At 36.9% G+C, this 25,471-nt stretch overlaps 4 protein-coding genes across 7 annotated transcripts; 3 read left to right on the plus strand and 1 right to left on the minus strand.

Moving 5' to 3' along the window:
* The first annotated feature begins 9,888 nt into the window (after positions 1–9,888).
* Positions 9,889–19,424, plus strand: LOC105284901 (hypothetical protein). 3 transcript variants are annotated; one of them, XM_020033435.2, is made up of 3 exons: positions 9,889–10,110; positions 10,232–10,297; positions 11,409–12,502. In XM_020033435.2, exons 1-3 carry the CDS (start codon positions 10,009–10,011, stop codon positions 11,553–11,555), a joined length of 315 nt encoding a protein of 104 aa, XP_019888994.1. In that variant the 5' UTR covers positions 9,889–10,008; the 3' UTR covers positions 11,556–12,502. The 3 variants fall into 3 exon arrangements, with proteins under 3 accessions (XP_019888994.1, XP_019888995.1, XP_019888996.1); XM_020033436.2 differs by lacking the exon at positions 11,409–12,502 and adding an exon at positions 19,179–19,424 and having other exon boundaries at positions 9,892–10,110; XM_020033437.2 differs by lacking the exon at positions 11,409–12,502 and adding an exon at positions 19,200–19,424 and having other exon boundaries at positions 9,898–10,110.
* LOC113561917 (midasin-like) lies at positions 13,761–18,820 on the plus strand. Its single transcript, XM_026969544.1, has one exon. The coding sequence runs from the start codon at positions 15,330–15,332 to the stop codon at positions 18,444–18,446; it is 3,117 nt and encodes a 1,038-aa protein (XP_026825345.1). The 5' UTR covers positions 13,761–15,329; the 3' UTR covers positions 18,447–18,820.
* Positions 19,425–20,038: 614 nt separating the features above from the next.
* Positions 20,039–21,817, plus strand: LOC105284899 (zinc finger protein 511). 2 transcript variants are annotated; one of them, XM_011348730.3, is made up of 4 exons: positions 20,039–20,283; positions 20,335–20,381; positions 20,641–20,842; positions 20,915–21,817. In XM_011348730.3, exons 1-4 carry the CDS (start codon positions 20,242–20,244, stop codon positions 21,407–21,409), a joined length of 786 nt encoding a protein of 261 aa, XP_011347032.1. In that variant the 5' UTR covers positions 20,039–20,241; the 3' UTR covers positions 21,410–21,817. The 2 variants fall into 2 exon arrangements, with proteins under 2 accessions (XP_011347032.1, XP_011347031.1); XM_011348729.3 differs by having other exon boundaries at positions 20,041–20,381.
* Positions 21,818–22,641: 824 nt separating this feature from the next.
* LOC105284897 (probable serine/threonine-protein kinase nek3) lies at positions 22,642–25,337 on the minus strand. Its single transcript, XM_011348728.3, has one exon. The coding sequence runs from the start codon at positions 23,936–23,938 to the stop codon at positions 22,880–22,882; it is 1,059 nt and encodes a 352-aa protein (XP_011347030.1). The 5' UTR covers positions 23,939–25,337; the 3' UTR covers positions 22,642–22,879.
* Between the last annotated feature and the right edge of the window lie 134 nt (positions 25,338–25,471).

Below are 25,471 nucleotides of genomic sequence, written 5' to 3' on the forward strand. Positions count from 1 at the left end.
GCACGAGAATAACCGGTGCCGTATCCGAGACAGTAAATTCGTTCTAATCCCTCATCAGAAATTCCTTTGCCGGATGAGACTGGGCGGTGAATTCCGAGGGCAGGAAATATCTCCGCGGAATCTCCGATATCGAGGGCACACCCGGTACGTAATCTCTCTCTCCTCTCCGGTTAGTTAGCGGATCTCGAGGAGATCCGGGGCCGAGAGCGAGAGAGTATCCTCGCCGGATAGAGTATCCCTCGGGAGGTTTTCGTCCAATCGGCTGGCTGGTCAGCCGGGGCGGGTGGTGGGGGCCGGAGGCCGACCATTGGTCAGTCGAGGGGCGGCCTGGTATTGAGCGAGTCGCTCCGGGGGTTGAAAAAACCGCCCCGAACTGACCTCAAACGTCCTACCCTCGTCTCCGTCTGGAAACCCAGCCTAATGTCGTCCCCTACCTCTGCTTTACTCCGCTTGGTTTTGCAAGCCCCCTCCTGCTGCCCTCTGCTCGCCCCATCGGCTACGTTTGCCACTCAAGTGCGTTTTCCCCTTATTACCGCGGCCCCTTATTTTACTCGTACCCGACGACTTTTCTTCGCGACTTTCTTTCCGCACGTGCGACGAGCCGTGTAACGTATGCAAATGTGAGTGTTAAATGATAGTCGAATGATAAAGTGCGGATTATTGATTGCCAAATAATAGCTTAATTAGCAAGCACATTTTACGTAGTAACATTTGCACGTTTTATATTTCTTTACTGTTGATTTTAATCATTTCTATTTCTTTTTTTATTCCGTATATGTGTGCGTTGTAATTGCATAATTTCTTTTATCTTTGTAATTAGGAAGTTTTACCCTATAGTAAGTAGTAATTGAATACGCAGAAAAGATTCTTCTTATAATTGTAATATTAAATAATAAGTTATATAGAGCAATAATGATCTGTTATGATGAGCAAAATATAAGCATAGTGTTATTAATTTCACATATTAAGCATGATGGAATGCAATCTGATTGCCACTACAAATAAAATTCTAAGAAGATAATGTATTCATTTTTTTAATAATATAATAATCCTAAACAAATCCTAAAATCTCATTACATTTTTCTACAGAGTAAGAAAACATAATGTAAAATTAAAATGCTTGCCGAATCAAGATTCAACATAAAATTCATCGCGACTCTTAACGGAATAAAAAGCTCAACCATTATAGCAGTCAGCTAAATTTAATCATAAGCAAGACTTAGGAATGTTCTCGCGTAACCCGCCAAACTCGTTTCATTTGAACACCTCGGAAAGGGGTAATATCACGCGAAGACTTTGTCTCACGAACGGCGACGTAACGAGCTGCAGTTCTCGATGATGGAATTTTTTAAAAGCACGTGCACACACGGAAGTAGCCGCTCTCCCTCGGAAAATACGGCGGTCTAAACTCGCGCCGCGCCAGCTCTAAAGTATATTCAGTCAGTCTAAGTCCAAAGGCTATTTGCATAGGCGATATTATACCTTCGACCCATCCTCGCTTCGTACACTCTCTTTCTCCGTCCCCTGTCCTCGCTACTACCGCTCTCTCCTTCGTCTATCCTCAGAGCGTCCCGACGGCTCTTTCTCTCGGCCACCCCTCGGCCACCTTTTGCGCCCCCGTACCCCCCTCGACCCACCACGGAACGTCTCGAGATCTCTGGAATTGGATTAGTAGTGGTTCACCCGAGTAAGACTTGGACTATACTCAATTTGAACTAAGATCGCGCCGCCCGGGAATGGGCGAATTGCTAAATCAGTTTTACGTGATCACCTATTCAGAAAGTTGTCCGCGATCGAATGCGGATACCCCGCACCTCCGGATGGACTGGCTACCAGCGAATTTAACGACGGTCGGAGCGAACAAAGTGCCCGCGTTTGATCGCCGCAGATTAATAGAGACCCCGGTTAAGTAACGATCTCTTCGGTAATTCCTGAGAATGGGGTTCGATCCGCACTGAAAAATGCCTCTACATTTTGAAAGGATCACTCCTCTGGGAAGTACTTTACTGCTTCGAAGGGAAGACTAGAGTTTACAGAGTGCTGAATACATTTAATTTAAATGAAAATAGACTCTAGTAGCATTCATAATATATAGAATATAAGATAGAAATATGACGCATAAAATACATTCGTTAGAGCGTAAATGTATTTATTTAAATAAAATAAGTAGCGCTTGAGTACGACGCGTTACAGTCTGCTTGTCACGCTCTGATACGATAATGAGAATATTCATTTGTTGTTGCACATTTGTTCATTATAGAAATAGATGAGATGTAAATATTTTAAAAGGTAAATTATATGAAATAATGTATAATTAATCGTCAGTCTCTAAAGTCGATTTCTGTTATGCATGGTCTCATAATCGGTGGAAACCCACTTTTTCACTCTGGTACTTCGTCAACCCACGGTAAACGCTTTTACTCTCGGTTGCGCGCTGTGCTTCATCTCCTTCTCTTTAAGGAGTCTCGAACAAAGATTTTACAAGCATTAGTGATTCGATTAAGAAGCTGTCTCAGGCGCTCGGCTTTAAAGTCTTGCCGCGCGGAACTTTCTTAGAGAAATCGTTACTTAAGTTTCCCGCGTTATGCACTTTCGCCCCTTTTCGAAAACTTCGCAAAGAAATTACTTCTGTCCCGAAACTCGTATTGCATCTAGTAGCCGTAATAGTAACCGTAAAATAACATATACGCATTTTATTATTCCTTTAATTACAACTATAAAATAATTTCTTGAGATATATATTAGTAGCATGTGATACCTAATTCTCAATCTAATGTTAAATTAATTCTTTTAATCTAACGTGGCAACGAGTTTGAAGTAAATCGTTAAAACACAACAGCACACAATTCGTCGTTCCAAATGTAATACCGTCGTAAATCTGTCCTACGCACGTATCCTACGGGGGGAAATTACACGTGGTAAGTGGAGGAAAATGCGATGAAAAAAAAATCGAGGGTGAGGGACGACGATCGTTTCCGTCGCGAGATCCAGCGTAAAATGGCCGGTCGTAGGTCGAGGAAAGCGTAAAGAATTCCAAGGCCCCGGTCTAACGCAGTTAATTTGGCGAATGGGGCTGTCCCTCCACCCTGAACATGGCCACTGCCTTCGCATATACGAGGTCTTCGTACGTGTTACACGCGTGTACATTTATGCACATACACAGAGACAGAAGCGCACACACACGCACGTCCGCCTGGACGGGTATACCGGGTGATCCTGGCGGAGTCTAATAAAAAGCATCCCCGTGCGCCATGGGATGGTGGGGTCAGAAGTCCATTCGGAAAATGGAGGGACCCGCTCGTCCAACTAAATCTACCCGATAACGGACACCAATTGTCCGTTCGAGAAACGCTTCGAAAATTCGCCCTGACCTAGTCGTATCGATTTAAGACACGAAACTCACGACAGTAACTTGAAACATCGTGATCGAAGATACACCGCGCGAAAATTATTGCCAAGTGAACAACGTGATTTTATAGGAATTTTTTTGGTCTCAGTTGCGACGACCAAACCTCTCCGGTCTGTTAGCAAGACGTATGGTAGACGGCTAGTCCTGGCCAGGGTTCGACTCGACTTCCGACTTTCCCTGCAGAAAACATTGAGTCTGCGGGGTGGTTCTGCCTCATCCTTCCCTCCTCCTTCCTATCCCGCTCGCAAAGACGCTATAAATTCTGACCATCTCGACCCCCTTCTATCCCAGCGAACACCCCCCTGTCGACGTCGCAGGATAGTGGCCAAAAGTAAGAAACGTGAGTCTACCGATAGCCTCCTTTACAATTCACATGCTTCGACAAGTAACAAGGAAATACATTCTTGTCAGAAATTGCACGGGTCTAATTAGAGTCAAATTGATCATTCCCGATTAATCATTTATTCGGCTATTTCTAGTGACCTAATTATAAAAGATGGATCACTTGTTAAATTACAGATGACAGGTTGGCGAAGTCTATTAAAAACTGAATTTTCGAAAACATAAATAAATACACAATTATCCAAAAATAATATCTTGCTATGTTTCCATTTGCTTTGCTTGTCTTATAATTAAGACAAATCAAATTGTCGCGAAAAAGAAATAAGAGAAATATCTTATCATGTACTAACATTATCTTAGAGATATAGAATATAAGAATAGGTGATAAAGCAATTATTATCTTTCGCTAATCGCATATAGTCAATCATACCTTTAGATGGATGTTCCTTTAAAGAGCAAAATAATTTTGCACGTCGCAAGCTAGTTATTTTTGTATTTAATTGTAACTTTATCCGTGAGGCGAATTTTATCCGCGAATACTTTGGTTTCGATTCTCTGATCCGATCCGTGGTTCGCGAGGCCGTCTAGCAATAATTAACGAGCCTTACACGATTATCAGGTCAAAGACCACATTTGGCACAAAAAATCTGACATGAACATTAAATGCAAATAGGCGATATTACCCTCTATATTAAATCAAATCATATTTATCAATTAAAACTTTTATATAAAATTAAATTCTTACGATAAAAATTTATCTATAAAAACTTAGATTTATTTAGTATTTTCCGCAAAAAGATAACATCAATATTAAATTATTTCGTGTAAAATTGAAAGCAATTTTTCTAATATATAATTTATTAAGATAATAGGTTTTTATATTAATAAGTTTTAAGATATTTTGTGCGCGCAGCATCATTTTTTATAATTGCACTGTTAATTTTGTAATAGCGCTATTTATTATTATATTTATCGTCCTATTATCGTTAGCTATAGTTTAACACTGATGAAATCACATATTCAATCTAGTTAACATAATAATTATATTCATTTGCTATTGTTAACGAAACAATGATGCATCCGATTGGTCTTAAAGATTAGCAAAACATAAGAAATCAGAAAGAACAGAGGGACCCAACAGAAAATCATGAACAAACCCATCTAGTCGATTCTTCCGGACAGGAAATCTGTGTCTGCCGCGAATCGCCGATCAATCGAATCTCACAGGGAATTTAACACCCTTCGATGGACGGAAAAAAGGTGAAATTTCCAATTTGATCGAATCTCCGGTCGCTTGTCCTTTAAACAAACATTATTGCGAATCCTAAATCTTGAAGCGATTTACTTTGCCCTCAGCTTACAGACAGTCCATCCAAAATCTACAGAAACTCATGTCGTAAACGTTACTCTTCGCTAAGCAGGTACAAATAGATATTTAGTTCTCGATAAATGATGAAAGAGACTTATTTGTGTACCTAGGGTGATCCTCGTACTGCTTTCTCGAGAAATAAGGAATCGCGCTTTATTATACAGAAGCGGTTAAATCTTACATGTACGACTTCCAACGACGGAGCGACGATCAATATTATTTCTGGTAGAAAACCGTAGAAGAATGGCTGGTAATTTTGCGAGTTCGATCCAAGGCGATCGCGTGTCACTGACGAATCGGCACCTCGATCCTACCATACTCTCGTTAACGACAAACGATGTAAGACGAACTGTGCTCTGACATTTCGTCGTCTCCTATCAGCACACCGGAAGTCGACGGGGACGGAATAAGAAGAAGTGGGAGTGCACAGGCTGAAGAAGATCCATCGGTGCAGGCTTGGCATCTGCGTGAACGACCTTATCGGAAAGACATAAACGCCTGAAATCCCAGTCGTAAATTAGGATTGGCAGAACGCCGGACTCTTCCTTCGCCCATCTCTCTATCTCTTTTTATCTCTCTCTCTCTCTCTCATCCTCCTGAGACAGTCTAAGTTCGCGGTGTGACGACTGTGCCTGTGCAACACCCTGACGTTATCGAAAAATCAAACGCCGACCGAGATGGCTCGAGAAGAGCCAACCGGCTATTAAAGAAGATGACGATTTTATGAGCCTAAGTAGAAAGCAACGTTGCCTGTTGGCCGTCAAGGAATCTAAAAGTACATAATCGTTCAGAGGGAAAAGGGTAAACGCCGTTTTCTTCAGGAACAATCGCATTGATGAGAAAGAAATTGCTGCGTTGATAATCGCGCTGTATCCACATCAAATGTAATAACAGACTATCATAAGCAAACAAATTTTGTAATGAACATTTTAATAATATTGTTTCAATTATTTTGTAAGCTACTTTGCAGGAATCGTTTTGTAAGAGGAACAAAGATTCAGTAAACTTTTTCTTAATAGATCGGAAAGAGAATATTTCACACAGATAAGTCTTTGCGCGGAAGCACTTTGTGTCCATCGCAGGTTAAAAATTTTTACAGTCTCATCGAAGGAAAGGATGAAGACAATCCTCTCTCGGTTTTAGCGCTGAGTCTGACAGCGGTAAAGACTGCAAGATTAATGACACGGTTTCGACGACTTTTTCGTTCGTATTAACGGTCACATTGCCAGATCTGAAAAATGGGGATATATCTTTCAAATATCCCCGAGTTTTTCGAAGTAGATTTTCGCTTTGTTAACATGACATGATAAGTGATGAATAATATGCACGTTCAGTATCCATGGTTACTTGTCGAGAATAATAGAGAATGATAAAAGTAACAATACTATAAAAGACGAATAAACTTAATGACTAACCTGATAATTTCGATAATTATATTCCATAATCATTGCAACATTTGTTATTTCCTTATGTCGAACAGCCATCCATGTTTCAGAAACATCTTGCGGAATGTATACCGTACAGCGCACTTACATGCGTTCTGCGGGGACTGCTACAAGAGTTAAGAATTTTTTACGATCGCACAGAGGATGTAGGGGAGGGATCGACGACGATCCTTCTTATGGTGGTTGCGGCGACGAGGAAAAGAGCCAGGTTTGATGGCGAGACGACGGGGTGAAGGGAACAACCGTGGAGAGTCTATGCCGTAACAAGGGTGGCACGATTTCAAGAATGCGGAGCACGTTCTCAACCAATGCCGGCAGCCAGGCAGTAAAACAAATACGCCCTCTCTGTATACAGGGTGTCCCGGTAATACCGCGCGCGCGTCTATGTCCGCCTCACACCCCCCGAAGGAAGAGTGCCGCGAAGTAAAGTCGACCTCGTTACCGATACGAATGGGTGTAATGTGCTGTGTACGTAGTGAGATCTTTTCATGGTCCCCTGCGGGAAACAGGTTTCCGTTGCTGAAGCTGAAATTAACTCGATAGCAGAACTTTCCTTCGCGATTCTTCCTTACGCTTATCTACGAGCCTCCAGCGACATGCATCTCTCATTAAATCAGTTATCACATCAGACTCACGTGTACTTTTAATTCTTATGCCAATAAATAATTTCTCAAAGAATAACACATTGTGCGAACTAACAACAAATGTAATGAAACATTAACAATTTTATTATAATTTAATTTACTTTGCATTGTATCGTAAAAGAAATTACAGATTACCCTTTGAAATTATTGCGTAATAACTTCATGAATTAAAAGAACACAAAACTATTATACGTAGTTAATAAACTTGTATCTCACAACTAAATCGATAAAAAAATGTTTAAAATAATAAAATTTTAATTTTAATAAAGATTTAGACGACTAAACATTTTTTACCTCCTACAATTATGACCGTCTTTTTTTATTTCTAATCGCAAAAATAAAAGTACCGATGAAGAATAGATTACTATGGATTGATAGTGCGCCAACCAATTATAACGGAAAGTAGCGCGCAATTACTTCATCCCTATGTCATATGCATTCTGTATGAGCGAACGCACGGTCGCCAGTGGAGCGAATTGCTAGCGTAGAGGAGCTTGAAACGGCCGATAAAGGCGCACAATGGCTGGTACGAGCGCGGAAACGCAAATGTCCTCTTTCAGAGGCGTTCTCTTTCGAGGTCGGGGAATGATGGACAGGTGAAAGAAGTGGCCAATGTGGGCTGGTTTCGATGTCTCATGTGACACGCACGTCAGAGGCCTTTGTTTTCGCATCCTTTTGATTGAGTGCTGCATGTTCTTTGTTCCCGAGCTTAGAGTACAATTCCTTTTATCGTATTCTTCATTTAACGCCCGACGACAGTGCTCTACCGGAAAATATAATACAAGCTTTTTCATGGCGAGTAATGTACAGACTGCGAGAATTGACTGTTTCATCAGTAGCTCCGTAAAAACATTATATAGGTATTATTAATTCCGAATTAACCATTTAGCAAAATTTACGTGTTATCATCCTTAATGTATCGTGAAACATATAAGTAATTTAATAATATCACATAAATGATGCAGCGTGACATTGTAAACAATGTTTTACAATTCTAATTAACTTTTCCAGGTATCATTTTCATAGTTCATATAATAGATATCTTCATACTTTATCGATGTTTCCACATATATAATGAGTATAGATAATGAGTGCCACATAAATGAGCGCAAAATTGTGCGCTAAGCTAAATCCTTTATTTCTGATATTACATTAATCCCATTGCATGAATACCTCGTAAACAAGGAATTTCCTCGCACTATGTTCACGGTGAATCTAAACACTCCACCTGCTCTAGATTTCCGATGCGCGGTTGAAGATCGTGATCCCGTTTATTCAGCGGAACCTGTTCCCACTCTCGTATTTGAGCTCTCGTTGCTTTTCTTGGTGAGAGGGGGAGGGGAAGCCTGATCTCTGATCTCCACTCGGCCAGATCGCTCGTGGATGACACCGAGCTACTACTGAACTGGGGGACTCAGACTATGGACCAGTTTTCACCTGATATAGATCGCGATCCATTTTCCAAGCGGAGGGATTCCGCTTCGTGGCTCCCTGCTCGGCGAAACCTGTTCGTTCGCGTGGCGAGGTCCCTCTCCGGGTTATTCTATCAGGCTCATCCTCGCGCGCTCGTGCCGCCGAGAAAAACTGGTCCATCCGACGAGGGATGCTGCCCCCGGCACAATAGCCACTGTCCACTCCAATGTACACAAACACCGGGCCACAAAACGCATCCAGTTAGCCTTTGACTCTCGTTTTGAGGATTCTTCCGGTCAGTTTCAGTCGACAAAAAACTGGTCCATCAGGAGGGAGATGCTGCCGTTTCTCTATCTTTCTCTCACTGTCCACACTCGGGGCTAATAAACGCGTAACCACAAATTATTCATCCAGTTGGCCTTTGACTTTTTATACGAAAAGGGTTGACTGTGCTCCCCTTCGTCGACTTTGTAATATTTTGAAAGCATAGATTGGTGTTTCACAAAAATGCCATTTTCTTAAAGAGAGTAGAATCTCATTTTATATTTTTATTAGATATCATTTGTTTCATGGCAAACAAATCTTGATAATTTTCTTTTTTTGCATTTTACAGCAATTAAATTTAATTAATTACTAATTTATTATTAACAGTTATTAATAAACATTTTACTGTGATGATAGGGCATAATATTTAAGTATTTAAATATTTATTTTGCTAACAGAATTTTTGCGGCATTTCTGTTGTATCGCGCCAGCAGCAGAATCGATTTTACGTGGGATTTGACTGCCCTCTACCAAAACACTAGGAAACAAGTAGCAGTGCGGATAACACAATTTTTATTTTTTCTGACATTAGGTAAATTTTGAGAAAAAATTTTATTTACTAAACAACTTTTTAATCAATAAAATTAATTAATAGGTTAAATATAACCGGTATTAAAAATTATAGAAAAATCCAAACACATACACATTCAGCTGAAATGGTAAGTACGGAAAGTAACTAATCTGTGAAAGATAACAGGCTTTCCAATATTTGCTGTTATGAATAATACAGAAAATTTCTAATCAATATATGATATCTAATTTAATTCGAAAGACGAATGAAACGATTACAATTTTCAAGTAAATGTTACAACAAAATTATTGTTTATCAGAGTAGTTGGCACAGAATTATAATGCTAAACGTTCAGTATTATATTTGAGATATACTAAAGATATACTAAATGAGACATTTGTTGCCCTCTCGTTCCTAAGCAACCCCCACGTACTACATACATATCGCTGGTGCATGAGGGAAGACACGTACCATGGCGAACGACAAGTGATATGGGCTTCTGAGGTAATATTAGCACTGTCGAGCTACTTTGGCACCTGTCACACTTTGAAATGTACGCGTCGAATTCGCATCAAATGTGCAACGTTTCACGGACTACCGAGCAAGAGCAAGCCAAGCTACAGAAAATTAAGGAACTGACAAACATCTTAAAGGTTTATTCACGACAAAAATAGCAAATAATTTATAGAACCTGTCATTTTTCCCTGTCATTTTGTACTCAATGAGCGTGTCGTTCTTTAACGATTCTAAAAATTTGCCTAATTTATTGCGCAGGATACGGACAAAAATCTTACCATATGCGAGGAAATACTGGCGACTTACGTAAAGAAACGCTTGAAGGTAATGCGCAAAATAACTTGCTTTCTTCCTTGTACAAGAAAATTATTTATTTAGTTTCGGTTGCTTCCATTTTTTTATTGTGTGAAAACGTCACAATCGAGCACTGTGCAATCTTATAATTGATACAGCAAGTGTCGCAAGCACAGTAAGTAATCGCAACAGAACATCAACTAATCAATAATATCTGATAATTGGCGTCACATGGATATAGAAAATCCAAAATATCTACAAACAACTATTATGGAATCCATAAGGTTAAAATAAACGTAGAAATTGCCTCGCTCACTTAAATGCACTCAGAAGATACAATTCGATGAACATTATACGCATTATGATAATGCAGACAACACATTTATAGATTATTGAATATTAACCACTACGTGTGGTTTTTAGCTGATTTTCCATTTATACCAATTGTATTACGATATATCAAGATTCATCGTAATATGTCCATATAATTTCCATAAGTAAAAATATTAAATTTTTCACAAATGCGCTTATGTTCATTAAGCTTTCCTATTAGAATTATACAGTCATTACTTTGCAAATGTAAATAATTGCGTGTTATAATATTATTCACGTGTCTTAACAAATTTATAGCATGTCGGTTATGTGACCATCACGGTATGAAACTTCAGTATTATTACTGACCGTCATGGCGGTCCATAAAATTGCCATTATAAAATTATCATAATGCGATGCATATTTCTCTAACAATGATCGTAAACAACGTTCAATTCTCGAAATTTACCATCCTTTGTACCAACCACTGTGCGAACCGTATAACAATGGCCAACCCGGATACCAACCGTAGCCGTACAATCCATAGCTACTTAGCTCGCCCAATCGGTACCTGAGAAATAATTATATAAATCACCGTGCATACGAAATTCTCGAAATATTTACTTATTTACATCACTGACACTAACTGACAAAACATTTATACATATTATTTACCACGGCAATACAGGAGCATAAGAGCCTACATTAGTCACGGGAAGTAAACTTCTTTTCTCTAATTTCTTTTCTCCTATGATCTCCTGGACATTCGGTTGAGTCTGAAGAATGGTTGCTTGCGAAGATACGTCATTATTCTCGCTTGTTCTTTCAGCGACAAGAGCCTCACCTCCAGAGGCCAGAACAATCAACATTGATAACAGAAGCTACAACAATGAATATGTCATACAACCAAAGTTTTCTTCATTGTTACTTTTCATTTGTTACGAAGAATACGAAACAGCATGTATTCCTGAATTGATTTATTGAGGTGCAACTGTTTTACCACTTTATGTTTAATCACCTATGTCTTAAATTTGTTTCTTTATTTTATCATTATTTAAATAATAAATGCACTCGATAATGTAGAATAAATATTTTAAACAAAAAGAAAAGAGAATTGGTTTTTATCCTCAAATTTAAAGCAATTTGATAAAACTTGTGTGTGTTAATTTATCCTTTTGATATTAATTTATAGCACAGTGCCTTTTTTGTATTACTCTTTTGTATTATGTAAAATGCGATCTTTTATTTTTGAATTTATATATCTAGATCCAGATTCTAAATTTAGATGCATCTTTTAAAGTACCTTAATTATATATTTTAATTATACTTTATTTAAAAATAACGTATAAGACAAATTTATTATATATAATAATTGGAAGAATAATTTGTATAAATTTTAATTTGAAATCTGACACAATCGGTTTAGAGTTTCATTAATTATGCATTATAATCAAATTATTCTATAGTGTTAAACGAATTCACACGAGTTCTTACCAACTTCTTCATGTTAAGCATGGCGTGCACTTACAAACTGATAGTGCTCAAAGGGTTGACACTTCTTTTATACACCAGGTTTCCCATGCAAGTCGTTTGCTAAATTTATGGTGAATTCTAGATCCGCCGGTATGTGTACGCGTATAACTAGCATTCCGACTGACAACTTCGCAAAACCACTCCCATCTAAAGAATCGCTAAATGACATAACGATTGCAGAAAACAGCACCGCGAATCAGCCAACAAAGTGAGAATGTGCAACGAATATAAGAGAGAAATTAGAATATTATTGCATTATTTTCCTTGTATAATATAATATAAAGAATAATTATAACAAATATTTAAATATGATAAAGTAATTTAAAATTATGAAATTCAATTACACAAATTAATACGTGCGAAATACCATGGAATAGAATATTATGAAAAGAAAGATAATGTCTTTTTAATTATCGTACAAGAAATAAAAGTGTTCCACTTTCACGCGACAGCGAAGAAACAAGCAAAAACCATTGACAAAATATCACCGTTAACACTGTGATCATTTGTCACTTTTGCAAGACAATCTTTATGGAAGAATGCATCGCAGAGAAAGTATTGTCACTATTTTATTACTTTGAAGTTCACCTGGCGATTTGGAATTGTTGTCTCGATTGTTTATTAGTTTTGTAATAATTTAAAGATTTTAAAGAAATTTAGAGATTTTTATGCGCATAAATTTTCTTTTTCTGTATTATTTTATATGATTTAAGCATACTTGACACGTCAATACAATGGTTTTCAAACGTTTCAAACATTGCTAATGCCCTAATCTATTACTCAACATTTTCTACCTGAGTACCTAAGAAAACTTAAAACCTTAGAACCTAAGAAAACTTTCCAAGAACTGAATGTCATTAAGAAGATAAACGTTATCACGTTTCTTTGTATTCTAGCAACATTGCCACTTGCATCATGTTTTTCACATGGACACTTTAATCATCTTTAAATGGAAATCCATTATCTCTTGAAAAACGTAATTCTGAGTATGCTAAGAGTGTCGGTTATGCAATTACAAGTCCTCCCTTACGTGCCTAAACGCTGCGAGTTTTTATTCCACCGCTCCCTTGCGAATCGTTGTTCTAAAAGGTTTTGCCGAACTAGGAAACGGCAACTTTCTCTGAACAGAGAACAGGTCGAACTTCTTCTTCGTCTAGTTACGAAAGTCTTAGCTAGGAAATATCCGACTAACGCAACGTGCTATCGTCCTCGTCATTGGCCACGCCGATATCGATCGGAGGCGACAAATGATATTTCAAATCAACGTTTACTGTCATCAGTCTTTCGTAATACTCTCACAAATCCCCGTTTTTCTATTGTCACAGTCGATTGTCGAATCGTACGTAACATAATCGTTTTTATGGAGTCGCTCGCATCAGTGAACATGTATTTTTATGTAACGCTTGCATACTCATGCGTATTTCGACGTGAATGTATATATATATTTTTTCTTTTAACTAATTATTATTAAAAGTTAAAAGTTTTATGGAAATCACAGATTTCAGAAATCTTTATTTAAATATAAATATATTATATTAATTAATCTGGATAATATCTAAAAGAAAATTGTAATTAGTGCAAAATTTTATGTAAAAAGTGTTTTAAAAATAATTACTTTGTTCGGTTTATGTCGATTATCATAATAATAACTTTATTAATTATATAATAATTTAAAATAATTTAATAACAATTATAAAATAATGTAATTATTCAAGTAATGCTAAAGCATTTAACTACATTTCTTTTAACATAAATGCTCTGACAAATTTATACATACATTGATAAATAACTGTTGAATTCATCGAAAGCAATATTGGTTTTCTATCGATTATATAACTCATAAGTCTGAATAAGTAATAATGGTAACCTTACTCTTAATAAAATTTCCAAACTCAGATAATATTATAAGAGAAAGAAGGAAAAAAAAGAAAAAGAGAAAAAGAGAAATATCGCCGATCTGTAAATAAGAAAGTTTGTTACAAAAATTTTCCCTTTTTCCCCCAGATTGTACTGGCTATTGATGGATATAAAATAATTTTTGCACTTATTAGACAAGCTATAAGTTAAGAATCCGAGATACCGGTAGTAAATATAAATATAATTTTACGCTTGTATACGCACCGGTGAATCCCCTTTCACTTGCTTAGGAAGCTGATAAGAAAATCATACAGACGAAAATATCTATGTATGTGTAAATAATCTCATCATAATTTACACACACAGTCAATTACCATAACTTTTTATAGTATATTAAAACTTAATAAAAACATTCCCCATATTTTTATACAAACTTTATATAACTTTCTGTAAATTTAAAATTGTCAGACATAGCAGCAAATATTTGATTGATTCTTTATAAAGATATAACTAAGGACAAAAATTTGTTGCCATTGTGTATTTAACCAGCTATTCTTAAGGCAACAATTAGATTGTTATAAAGCAATGTGTTTCTTTCAATTTTAATTTCACAGAAAAAGAAGAATTGCCACTGACGAAATATGACAATAAATCTAGTATGCAACTCTATCTTTTCTTAGAAAGTAATGGAATGTTGCGATAGATATACACTTATACATTTGCAATTAAACTGCGAGAGAGTTTAACTAGCTTGAATCGCAACCGAACTCGACTTTTAGTATCTTTTTGTTGGCGGCAATTCATTCGTGCACGGTCCCCTGGCTTGCTCACGCTTGCTCGCGCATTGCATCGTGCCGCTTCAGTTATCGCAAATCAACGAGTAGATCCGTACAATTCAAGAGAAACTCGATATTTCTTTCCGATATTATGCAAAAATGTATCCCCACCATTTAAGTCATTGTTTAACGACGTCTACGTCTGCGCAAGCGGTCGACAGTCATCGTGAAGTTCTGAGACACGAAAGTCTCACGTGAATCGGCTCCATTATCGCATCTTGACGAAATAATAACTTTCCGTGATCGAACTTCAAACCATGTGCCTATGTCTTATCGTTGTTCAGTTACGGTAACAATAATATGCATTAAATAATATAGTACAACATGTAATTCGTGATGTGATGCGAATTCTGTAAAATATATGTAACATGTCTGAATACCTGAAGATTAACTTCAAGGAGAAAGAACGTTATTTGTTTAATATGTGGAAGTGAAGTGCATCAATTTGTACGAGATTGTTGAGAATAACTTAGTATACGTAAACTGACCCAATGTTCTCGAGCATCAATTAAATATCTTCCAGAATGGAGCCACGCGCAGGAGTGCTTATCTTCTGTTTACTGTGTGTTGCGCGCACATCGAAAATGCATCCGGAAGAAATCGCCGAGTTCGAAGCAGGATCCTTAACCTACGAAGGTCTCTCGGGGATCCCCATACGGGAAACCAATGAGACCGATAAGCAACCTACAGATAAGCTTCGCGAGAAGAGAGCTCTCGGTCTTTTGTTATCAGGTTTAGCTCAGATTTTTGGTTATACTGTGACTCCAATCCAAGTCGCTTCACTGCCAAACCCGAACACCACGAGACCAGCCGCGATGTCGAACTCGACGATGAAAGGCAATGCCATGAAGCAGCAAGGTGCATCTTCTCGACCTGCCTCGATGAACGCCACGGTGCCAAGGCTACAGGAGACCATCAGGTTCACAGGTGTGCTGAACTTCGGCAATAACTCGGACATCATAGGACACCTCCAGCGCTACGAGCAGATCTTTCACGGTCGTGGCAACAACACGACAGGTACACCGAAGCCCGCACCGATGCCTTCCGCGAATGTCTCAGTAGATCCGAGGACGAATTCGCCGACCAAAGCGCCGTTGTTAGCGCCGTTCTTCGTGAAGATTCCGTTGCCGATTGCACCTAATCTGCCGCCAGCTACGCTGTCCATCGGAGATATCAAGTATCCTGTCCCACTGGTTTCAATCGTGAGCGAATCAAATGAGAACGCGGAACCACCGGTTCGAAAGGAGCAGGAGACAGTATACAGGAATAACGAGGACACTGAACGGTATACGGTGGAGGAGAAAGATATCTATGATGAAAAAGATGTAAGGCAACCGGCAAGCAAATATAGTCATGAATTATACATCGACGATTCGAGGTACAATCAGCAACAAGATGATAGATACGATGAGGTGCAACATAAGCAGCAGGATCACGTTCAGAGACTGAAGGAACAGAATGAACAAAGAGATCGTGAAAAGGATACTTACTACACGGAAGACGAGAACAACGAGAAATACAGGAACCGAGAAGAGGAAATCGCCAATCGAAATCGAGAATACTCTTCAAAGTACGAACCGAAGGAGAAGACGAGACCAGAACACGATGATGAAGAAGATGAAAATTCCGCGGAAAGATATGAGGAGCATGAAAACCAGGCAAACGACTCAGGCGAGTCCTCGAAACAGCCGACAGAGAATGAGGAAAATAAAACTGAAGACTACTCGGATGAAAATAATGATCCGAACAAACAATTTGACGGATACAAGTATCCTGACAGCTTTGACAAGTATGTAGAAGTGGGTTATAATCAGCGGTTGCCAATCGGCGACTACTTCCACGAGAGTAACCCTGAAGCGATCCGCGACAGCTACGGTGAAGTTTTAGATAACAAGAAACAAGAGGATGACAGGCTCTCCGGTTATTTCAGCATGTTCAAGAACCCGTACACCAGCGTGTACGATTCGCAGGAAGTACGAAATCCTGAAGACGCGTCGAAGGAGGGCGAAAAGCAGACATCTGCGGCGCATGGTTACGACGAACACTTGGACAAACTGCAGAAGCTCCGAGATGAGTACGCTTTACCGGAGAATAAATACGAGGAGTACGATATAAACGACGAGAGCGAGGCGGACAGAAACGACAGAGGGAGTGAAAGGGTTCAGGACCGCGCCTCGGCAAAATCAAAAAGTCGCAAAACGAACCGTCTTCACAGCACAAAGGACAATCGTGCGAAAACGCAAACTGGAACGGACAGGAGCGAAATGTCACGCGGCGATGTCGCGAAATCCGAGGATGTGAACTCGCAGGAAGAGATCGATTTCGTAAGGTACACACCTCTAATCGTGCCTGTACGTTACGTTGATGCGAGCGACAAGTTGGAGCAAGCAACGAGTCAGCGAGGATACGACAAAGAATCGGATAAATCGCCGCGCAGCCAGTTTCCCGAAGGTAACGTTGACTCCACTGTGTCCAACGAGAAGCTGACTTTGCCAATCGGTTTGCCCCAAAGGCCGCAGCAGTTGCACGAGGATGAACGAAAACAGCTGCACATATGGCCGCCGCCATTCGACTACGTCTTCGACAACACGGAACCTGTGAACGCCATCGTTCCGCCGGACTCACAAAATCATCCTCTAAATTATCAACATGTCGCAAAGAATATTGCAGCGAATGACGCGAATAACGATAACTCTCCGGAAGCACCTTCCGGTTACGTGGTGGTCGTTGGTAATCCGGAGAGCTCGTACAGATATCCCTATAACGTCTACTATGTTCCCAACGAAGCTGTGAACGCGAACCAAAATCCTCATCTAAACGTCGAAGGAACGTACTCGCAAGAGCAAATCTATGTTCCTCAACAACATGTGAATCAACAGCTGATCCAAGCAAATCCCAATGTCACCAGATATAACTTGAACGAGACTACAAGAGATTTTCGCGATTATTACTATCAGCCTCAAGAAACCCCGATCAACCATCTCGATCGTTACAAATACGTCTTTGAAGAACGTACCTCTCAAAATAAAGAGTCGCCTAATGTCTACGTAAGAAATCAAGCAACTAATACCGAGAACTGGTCCAACAGGATACATCGATCCCGAGATGAGACTGAACAATCCTCACCGATCCAACTGCAGAATACTGGACCTTCAAATCAGCGTGTGCAAATTAGTAAATCTTTGGAAAGATCATATTATTTGCAGCCGCTACGAAGAAGACAAAAGGATTCGCAGCCAGAGGACCAACGCAAAGATGATGGGAAGCTGAACGCTCCATCGCGACAACACATCCGGAGAAGCAAGCCCTTTGACGATCCTCAGAGTACACAAAATTCCTTTGGCTTCAGGAAAGCTGGTAACAGCTTTGCAGGTGAAAGCAGTAATGTGTCGAGAATTATCGGAGGGAACAGCAAAATTAAAAAAAAGTCCGGTGTGCTCGTTGCACCGGAACCGACTGCTGCTTATCGCAGCAACGAAAGCCCGACGAAACACATCGATGAACCAGAACATAACGCGGAGAAAGCCAACGGCAAGGAGTACAGGAACAAAGTGACGACCTTGAGAACGTTGGAGCAAAGACCGAGACCGAGATCGAACGGACCGGCTCATTACGTGAACTTGAACGTGCGCAACATTTAGTCGCAGTATTTCAAAGGGACCAATTATAGAAAAATGTGCGACGTTTTACGTCTTGTTTTGCGTTATTAATAAAGATATTAAAGCTTCTTTCGTAATATAAGAAATGTACATGTTTGATGTAGCATTCATTGCTGCATTCATTTTTGCACAGTTTTAAAATTGCATGTAATATTAATTGATACAAAGTTTGTACTTTATGTGGGTAACAAAATGTAATACAATTTATTATATTAGATAAATTAATAATAAACATAATAATATCTATGGACTGTGTGGTATAAAACATAATCGTGCAATACGTATCAATGTATTTGTAAAAAATAAAAAGATTTTCCTGTTTAAGAATTCAAGAATATATCATATTCGAGACCATATTTATTTTTCTCTTTTATCTCTCTCTCTCTCCCTCTTTTTTAAATTATTGCATAACATATTATTACAATATATATATATATATATATATATATATATATAATGATATTATTAAAATACAGAATATATATAATTAATTATTTGTCTACCAACCTGCATAAAAATTGTATTTCTTAAATATTTCTCAAAATATCTTTCTATAAATATTAAAAATCTAATTTGTAGCCATATTTTAGTTAAAATATCAAATATTAAATTATTTTAACAGAAATAAAAGTGAAATTAAATTTTTGCTAAGCACAATTGATTTATACAACTTCTTCTTTGTCCATCACAATATATATATTAAAATATTTTTAGACACTTATACATATGTTGCAGGAGAAGAGAGCAGAAATACAAAGGAGAAACGAATTAGAAAACAAAATGGCCGAGATATTGGAAAATTTGAAGACGCGATTATTGGTTGAATAAGTCAAGTCTGAAATATATATTTTTGATAATTTAAAGTGTAATATGCTCAAAATGCATGATGTATTATCGTTTCTGTTACTTGATATATCCTTTAGTGTCTGATAAACAAATAAAATTATGTTCTGGAGTTAACCTTATTTTAATCAGTTGCCTCCTATTCGCTATTCGTACATTAATAAATTATATTTCAATATTTCTTATCGACTCACCTATTTTGGATCCGGAAGATCGCTCGTCGTCCGATAGATATTCACGAAACACAGTCGCCTTTTAGGTAAACACATGCACAGTCACTTAGATCGCCGCGAATTGAAACGATTAAACTCAATCGCGAAGTATGCGGAATTTGTGAGATTACTTTTCGAGAATTCGTAATCCTTTCTTAAAATTCAACGAAACACAACATGGCGACTCGATTACAAACGATCAGCAAGCAGTTCGCGAAATTACGTATATATGTTCCGGAGTTTTGCAATCTCTACGGCAGAAATACGCATAATTAACTTACTATCACAATGTTAATACATCTTACCGATTTTCACTCGCGAATACGATTACTTTTCGCATATTTCTTTTCGTAAATCGCAGAACAAACCTTCGTGTACATACGCGTCACGTTTATCATTTACCGTCGGTACTACTTGGCTTGAAATTTCGATTATCGAAACATTCTTGTAGCGTATCGATCAGTCGAACTAGCAGCCAACGGTGGCCTGCGAGTTGACCAATCAGCATTGAGTAAGCATCTTGACAGACGCGTTTCGGACGCGGCCAATTCAGACCGTAGTATTCATTGTTATTCCGTAACGTGGTGTTGCTAAAACCGTTATTGTTTAACAAATATTAATTTCTCAAACAGTTGTATGAGGAAATAAAATCAGTAATGTTGAATTTTTGTAAATTGTAAGCGTGTTGATTTACTTGCATAATAATACGTAACGTATAAACCATGGAAGAGATACTTGAGCAATTGGGGGTTGGAATACGACCTGTAAGTGATCCCTTTTTCGACGATTCCTATAAAGTATGCAAAGTCTTTCAGAGAAAAGGCGTCACGATCGACGACGAAGAGGAATTATGCCACGAAGTGTGAGTGAATACTGTTTCTTCCAAAGTGGTCTCATCATAACCTAGAAATCTACTTTTGTTTATAACCTCTTACGATGGTTATACATAGATATAACTAGTTGCAATTAGCTTGTTTTTGAAAAATGATGGGAAATGACAAAAGTTTTAGAATCGGAAAGATTGTATAATCTTGATTTTAGTGAAGTGAGTGATTTTATACATGTACATGTGTGTGAATGTGTGTTAGAATAAGAGAAACAAAGTTGATATTTGATTGCAGTATCAGAGAATTCTCATGTTACGTCCCAGGATGCAGGACCACTTTCCAAACGTTACTAGATTACGAGATGCACTATAATAGTTCGCATCGATACACTTGTACAGAATGTAAAGTATCTAGGCCAAATCCACGGCTCCTGGAAATTCACGTTCAGGAAATGCATGATGCTTTCTTCAAGGTTCTATCCGAGAAACAACCCATGGTATTTATAATATTCACTTACATCTATTAATTCTGTTACATTATGTATCTAATACAAGTGTTATTTTATTAGTATCAGTGTTACGACTCTGAATGTGACATCAAATTCAATAATTCAGTGGAGAGGAGAGAACATTGCATTAGAGTGCATAAATTTCCGAAGAAATATCGATTTGAGGACACTCCATGCTGCAACAAGAAACACGAATCGGACGAAATGGAAGTGGACGATAGCAATAGTAAGAAAAAGATTGACAAGAAAAACGAATCAGACAGAATGGAAGTGGATGACAGCAGTAGTAAGAAAAAGGTGAACAAAGTGATTTTCAATAAAAATCAAAAGGGTAAAATGTTTTCAAAAGCCGCTACCAGTCCTATCTGTACAGACAATGCTAGTGCAGACGTAATTTCTACAACTACTACTAAAACGAAAGCAACATCGTTAACTTTCATTCCTAGACAAGTACAGAAATCCTTTTCAAAAGTACTTACAAATAATCAAACCAAAGAGAGGAATGTTCTCGAAACAGAAACTATGATGGAACTTGCAGATTCATTGCCGGATTGAAATCACTCGAAATATTTTATTATTAACAAATTGGTATTAAACTGAATATTGTCATCTGTTAGAGATGGCGTATTAAATGAATATCGAGTATAATACGCACGTTGGATTCCAGTTACAGTTAAATTTTCGGTGCTACTCTAATAGGTAATTTTATAAGCTATCATCTATCTTTATTTTCTAACTTATATTAATCATCTCATCATAATGATCTCCTTCATAAAGTATCAAAACTCTTTTAATTTTAGTAACAAAGTACTCTATGTAATTTTTGTAATTTTATTTTGAATACATTTTATTGATTATTTATATTAACACATTATATTCTTTTATACATTTACAATATTGTACATGATTTGCACGCATTGCTTAAAGATATTCCGTAAAGAGATATATATTAAAAACAAAATGTTAAAAATCGTCTATATTTTTTTATTTTTAATGTTGATAGAATTTGTTGTTATGAAAATAGAATTAGAAAATCGCAGTCATACATATGTGACACTGACATCTTACGTCCATCAATACATCGCACATAATCGACATCTGACAACAAGTACATGTTTAAGTAATGTTTAACTTATAACATTCCTATTACAATCTATGGTAAGAAATGTTTTCTTTCATATCTAATGGATATTTATATACTGTATTTGTATTATATTTTCTTTGTATCTTCTTTCTTTAAAAATATAACAATATAGTAATTGTATATTTACAGAGTTTTATTTAATATTTGATTCTATTTAATTTATAATTACTATAATTAATTTATATTGATTCAATTGTGTATACATGCATGCATTGTACTTATTAGTCATTGAATTTTCTACATATATAATATATCATTTGCAATTATTAATACAATATATTATACGATATAACTTTAATCAATCTTCTAGTCAATCTTATACATTAAAATGCAATTGTTATCTAGTCAATTATCGTCAAACTTAATATAAATAACTTAATAATAATAAAAACAGCTTTTTGTGTGTGTAATTTGCGAGAAACGCAGTCCGTTTGACCGCATTTTTAAGTAAGATAGTTATATGATCCAATATAAATCTTTAGTAATCTTGATTATGAAATACTCTAAAACTGTGTATAATAAACTAGCAAATTACACTTATTTAAATTTCCTGTACGTTTAAAATATTGTACAGACTTATACACAATATTATATACAAATTATGCATGGGGATGCATTAGTTAAGAAATTTTATAGGACAAAATATGTTGCAAACGAAATATTTTACGTACATTTAAATTCTTAAATTTAAACTCTTAAATTTAAATTCTACTCTAAAGAAAAATCTGTTCTTGACAATTGTGAATATTCATAAAGTTATATAAAAAAACAACAGCTTAAACTGATAACTGGATGACTGGTAAATAAACAACAATTATATATATTTTATATATACCCTAATCAAAAAATGTGACGTCATGTTAAGCGATTACGATATATTACTATTTCCGTTGTTCATATTCTACGTTATACGGCAATTGTGTACGTAGCGAGTCAATATTTATTTTGTTATATAGGCATATACTCCGAAGAAACTGTATTTCGTTTTTGAGTCTTTGGTTCTCTCGTTCGAAGAAAACCGCCTTGATAGCAAGCTCATCTTCTTTCTGTCGTCGAGCATCTCTAGAACGCTTTGCTGCTGCATTATTTTTTTTTCTTCTTTCCCAGTAAGCAGCATCTTTCTCCTCAACGGTACTATTGGGCAACGCAGGGCTTTTATTCGCTCTGCGCATTTTAGGATTTGGATTTTCGTTCATCTTTTCAAATGATTGCTTCATCTGATGCCGAAATCTCTGAAACTTCGCGTTGTCTTCCTTGTTAAAGTATATAGAATCCTTTCCGTAGGCCTTGAAAGGTCTGGTAACTTTCTTGGTCATTTCTGTTTGTGCTACTGACAGATTTGTCTCCCGAGGCAACGGAACTGCAGGCTGCAGCGTCGGTATCGGTGAAAATGTCTGTGGAATCATTCTGGTAGCTTCGCTGATCGGCACGGACTGCGGTACTTGCGCAAATGACATAGGCAAAGATGAGCTTGTCAACATTTCTCTTGAAAAACCGCCGATAGCTTCACTACTCTGTAGGAAATATGGTGGGTGATACATGAGCGACACTGCGGCTGATACATCCATTTGATTTGATGAATTGTTGGTAAAATCGCTGTTCATTGTTGCTGTTGGCTCATTCAACTTCCTCCTTTTTGGCGAGTTCGTCTCCGAATACGGCGACATCAAAACGGTGGCGTAGGGACTATGTCTCTCTGTAGTCGAAATAGTTGGTTGTTCATATCGATCGCTTGTGGTCAATGTCAGCGATGAATATGTGTCCGTTGAATTTTTTATGTTGGTTGGTGATGACGTGCGCTTTTTGCATGATAGATCTAATGCATTTGGTGTGATATGCTCATGCGTTGGCTCTGTCGCTTTATTCGAAAGTAAATCCAGATTGCGTATTTGAAGATCCTGCGGGCACTCCGGTATATAGTCGTGAAATTTCCTCTTCATTGTATATAACTACAATAAAAGCAATAAATTAGAATTAGTTTTATTTAAGTTCATACTTAATTTATACTAATGCATACATTATGCTAATTGAGAATAGTATGGAAAGTTTAAGATTATGTAAGAAAAGATTAGAAAAGATGGCAATGTTAATTAGTGTTTTACGATGTCAACGTTATATTTATCAAGTCTATTTTAACGAAATCGCGCATAAATAACAAATATCATCAAATTTTTGATGATATCATCAACTATAATCCGATCGCTTGTGCATGTCTAATTACGTGGTAGATGTATTTGACGAGGAAATTTTAACACATGTGTAACAATTATGGTCAATAAACTCTGATATAACTCTGAAATGTAAACAAGTAGGGATTTTGATAATTTTGAACCGGTGAAGAGAAAGAACGCGAGGATTTTTGCTTCTCCCTGTATTATTACCTAGTATTACCTAAGTTGAAATATACATATGTGTATGTGTATATAATAAATATTTATATATATATTAAATCGCGTTAGAGAGATAGAGCGCGCGATCCTTTTAAATATGATTTTCTATCTCACACGCTAAATAATAGCCGTATTGGTTCAGATACTATTCCAATATTATGTAATTTACTGTGATCACTATCGTAAAGTCATTAGCGAGTCAATGCAGTTCCCTAAAGATAATAAAAGCTTTCTCGTGACCAACGAATAGCTTCATGCAATTGTCAAATAATAGCCGTCCTAATCGCCGTGGTTGTTATTATCTTAATTTTGTATTACTATCGATTAATATCTGACACTGAAAATATGTTTTCTGGTGTTTTTAAAGAATGATATATTTTATTCATCTGATAAATTTCGATTATCTTATAATTCGAAATAACATAAACATCCGTAGCATTTGTATTATTATGCTAATTTATGTTATAGAAATTATTATTACTATGAAATTTAAATGAAGTTTAATCAGAAGGTTTGCTTTTTACGATTGTTACGAATTATTTGAATAAATTATCCTACATTCTACATATTATATGTGTCGCAATGAAAATTGATGTAGCGTTGAGTAAGTCTAATAAAATAAATTCTCGATATTATTTAACATTTAAATTATTATTTAAAATTATCAATATTTATACGGAACATAAGATTGTTAGAATGTTAAAACATTTAATATTCAATATACGACATATGTTATACAATCACGTGCATAAAGGAAATATTTAGTGCGAATTGAGCATGCACATCTGCTAATATTAATAAATTATTACATATTATGTGTCTGTTCAATATTATATGATTATAAAATTGTTCTTTATTGACGACCAGAACTGGTGGAACAATATTGCTGACACTACGTTTCGACCTCAAATTAGGGTCCTTATTAAGTGTCAAATAGTTACTTTCTACAAACAGTAACATAAAAAGTGTCAAACATAAGCAATGAAAAACAATGAAAATAGCAACGCTCAAATAAACACAAATAAAAAGATAAAACAGTTAAAAAATAGAGCTTACTTCCAAGAAGCAACCATTAAATATCGG

Source organism: Ooceraea biroi, chromosome 5 (genome assembly GCF_003672135.1).
Source record: "Ooceraea biroi isolate clonal line C1 chromosome 5, Obir_v5.4, whole genome shotgun sequence".
Lineage (NCBI taxonomy): Eukaryota > Metazoa > Arthropoda > Insecta > Hymenoptera > Formicidae > Ooceraea > Ooceraea biroi.

Bases quoted from the DNA above. Each gene is read 5' to 3' on its own strand.
- LOC105284901 (XM_020033435.2), top strand. From the start codon at position 10,009: ATGTACGCGTCGAATTCGCATCAAATGTGCAACGTTTCACGGACTACC. The intron at 10,111-10,231 runs GTTTATTCACGA...TTTATTGCGCAG, and splicing joins AACTGACAAACATCTTAAAG to GATACGGACAAAAATCTTAC. The intron at 10,298-11,408 runs GTAATGCGCAAA...TTGTTCTTTCAG, and splicing joins ACGTAAAGAAACGCTTGAAG to CGACAAGAGCCTCACCTCCA.
- LOC113561917 (XM_026969544.1), top strand. From the start codon at position 15,330: ATGGAGCCACGCGCAGGAGTGCTTATCTTCTGTTTACTGTGTGTTGCG.
- LOC105284899 (XM_011348729.3), top strand. From the start codon at position 20,242: ATGGAAGAGATACTTGAGCAATTGGGGGTTGGAATACGACCTGTAAGT. The intron at 20,382-20,640 runs GTGAGTGAATAC...ATTTGATTGCAG, and splicing joins GAGGAATTATGCCACGAAGT to TATCAGAGAATTCTCATGTT. The intron at 20,843-20,914 runs GTATTTATAATA...TTATTTTATTAG, and splicing joins TATCCGAGAAACAACCCATG to TATCAGTGTTACGACTCTGA.
- LOC105284897 (XM_011348728.3), bottom strand. From the start codon at position 23,938: ATGAAGAGGAAATTTCACGACTATATACCGGAGTGCCCGCAGGATCTT.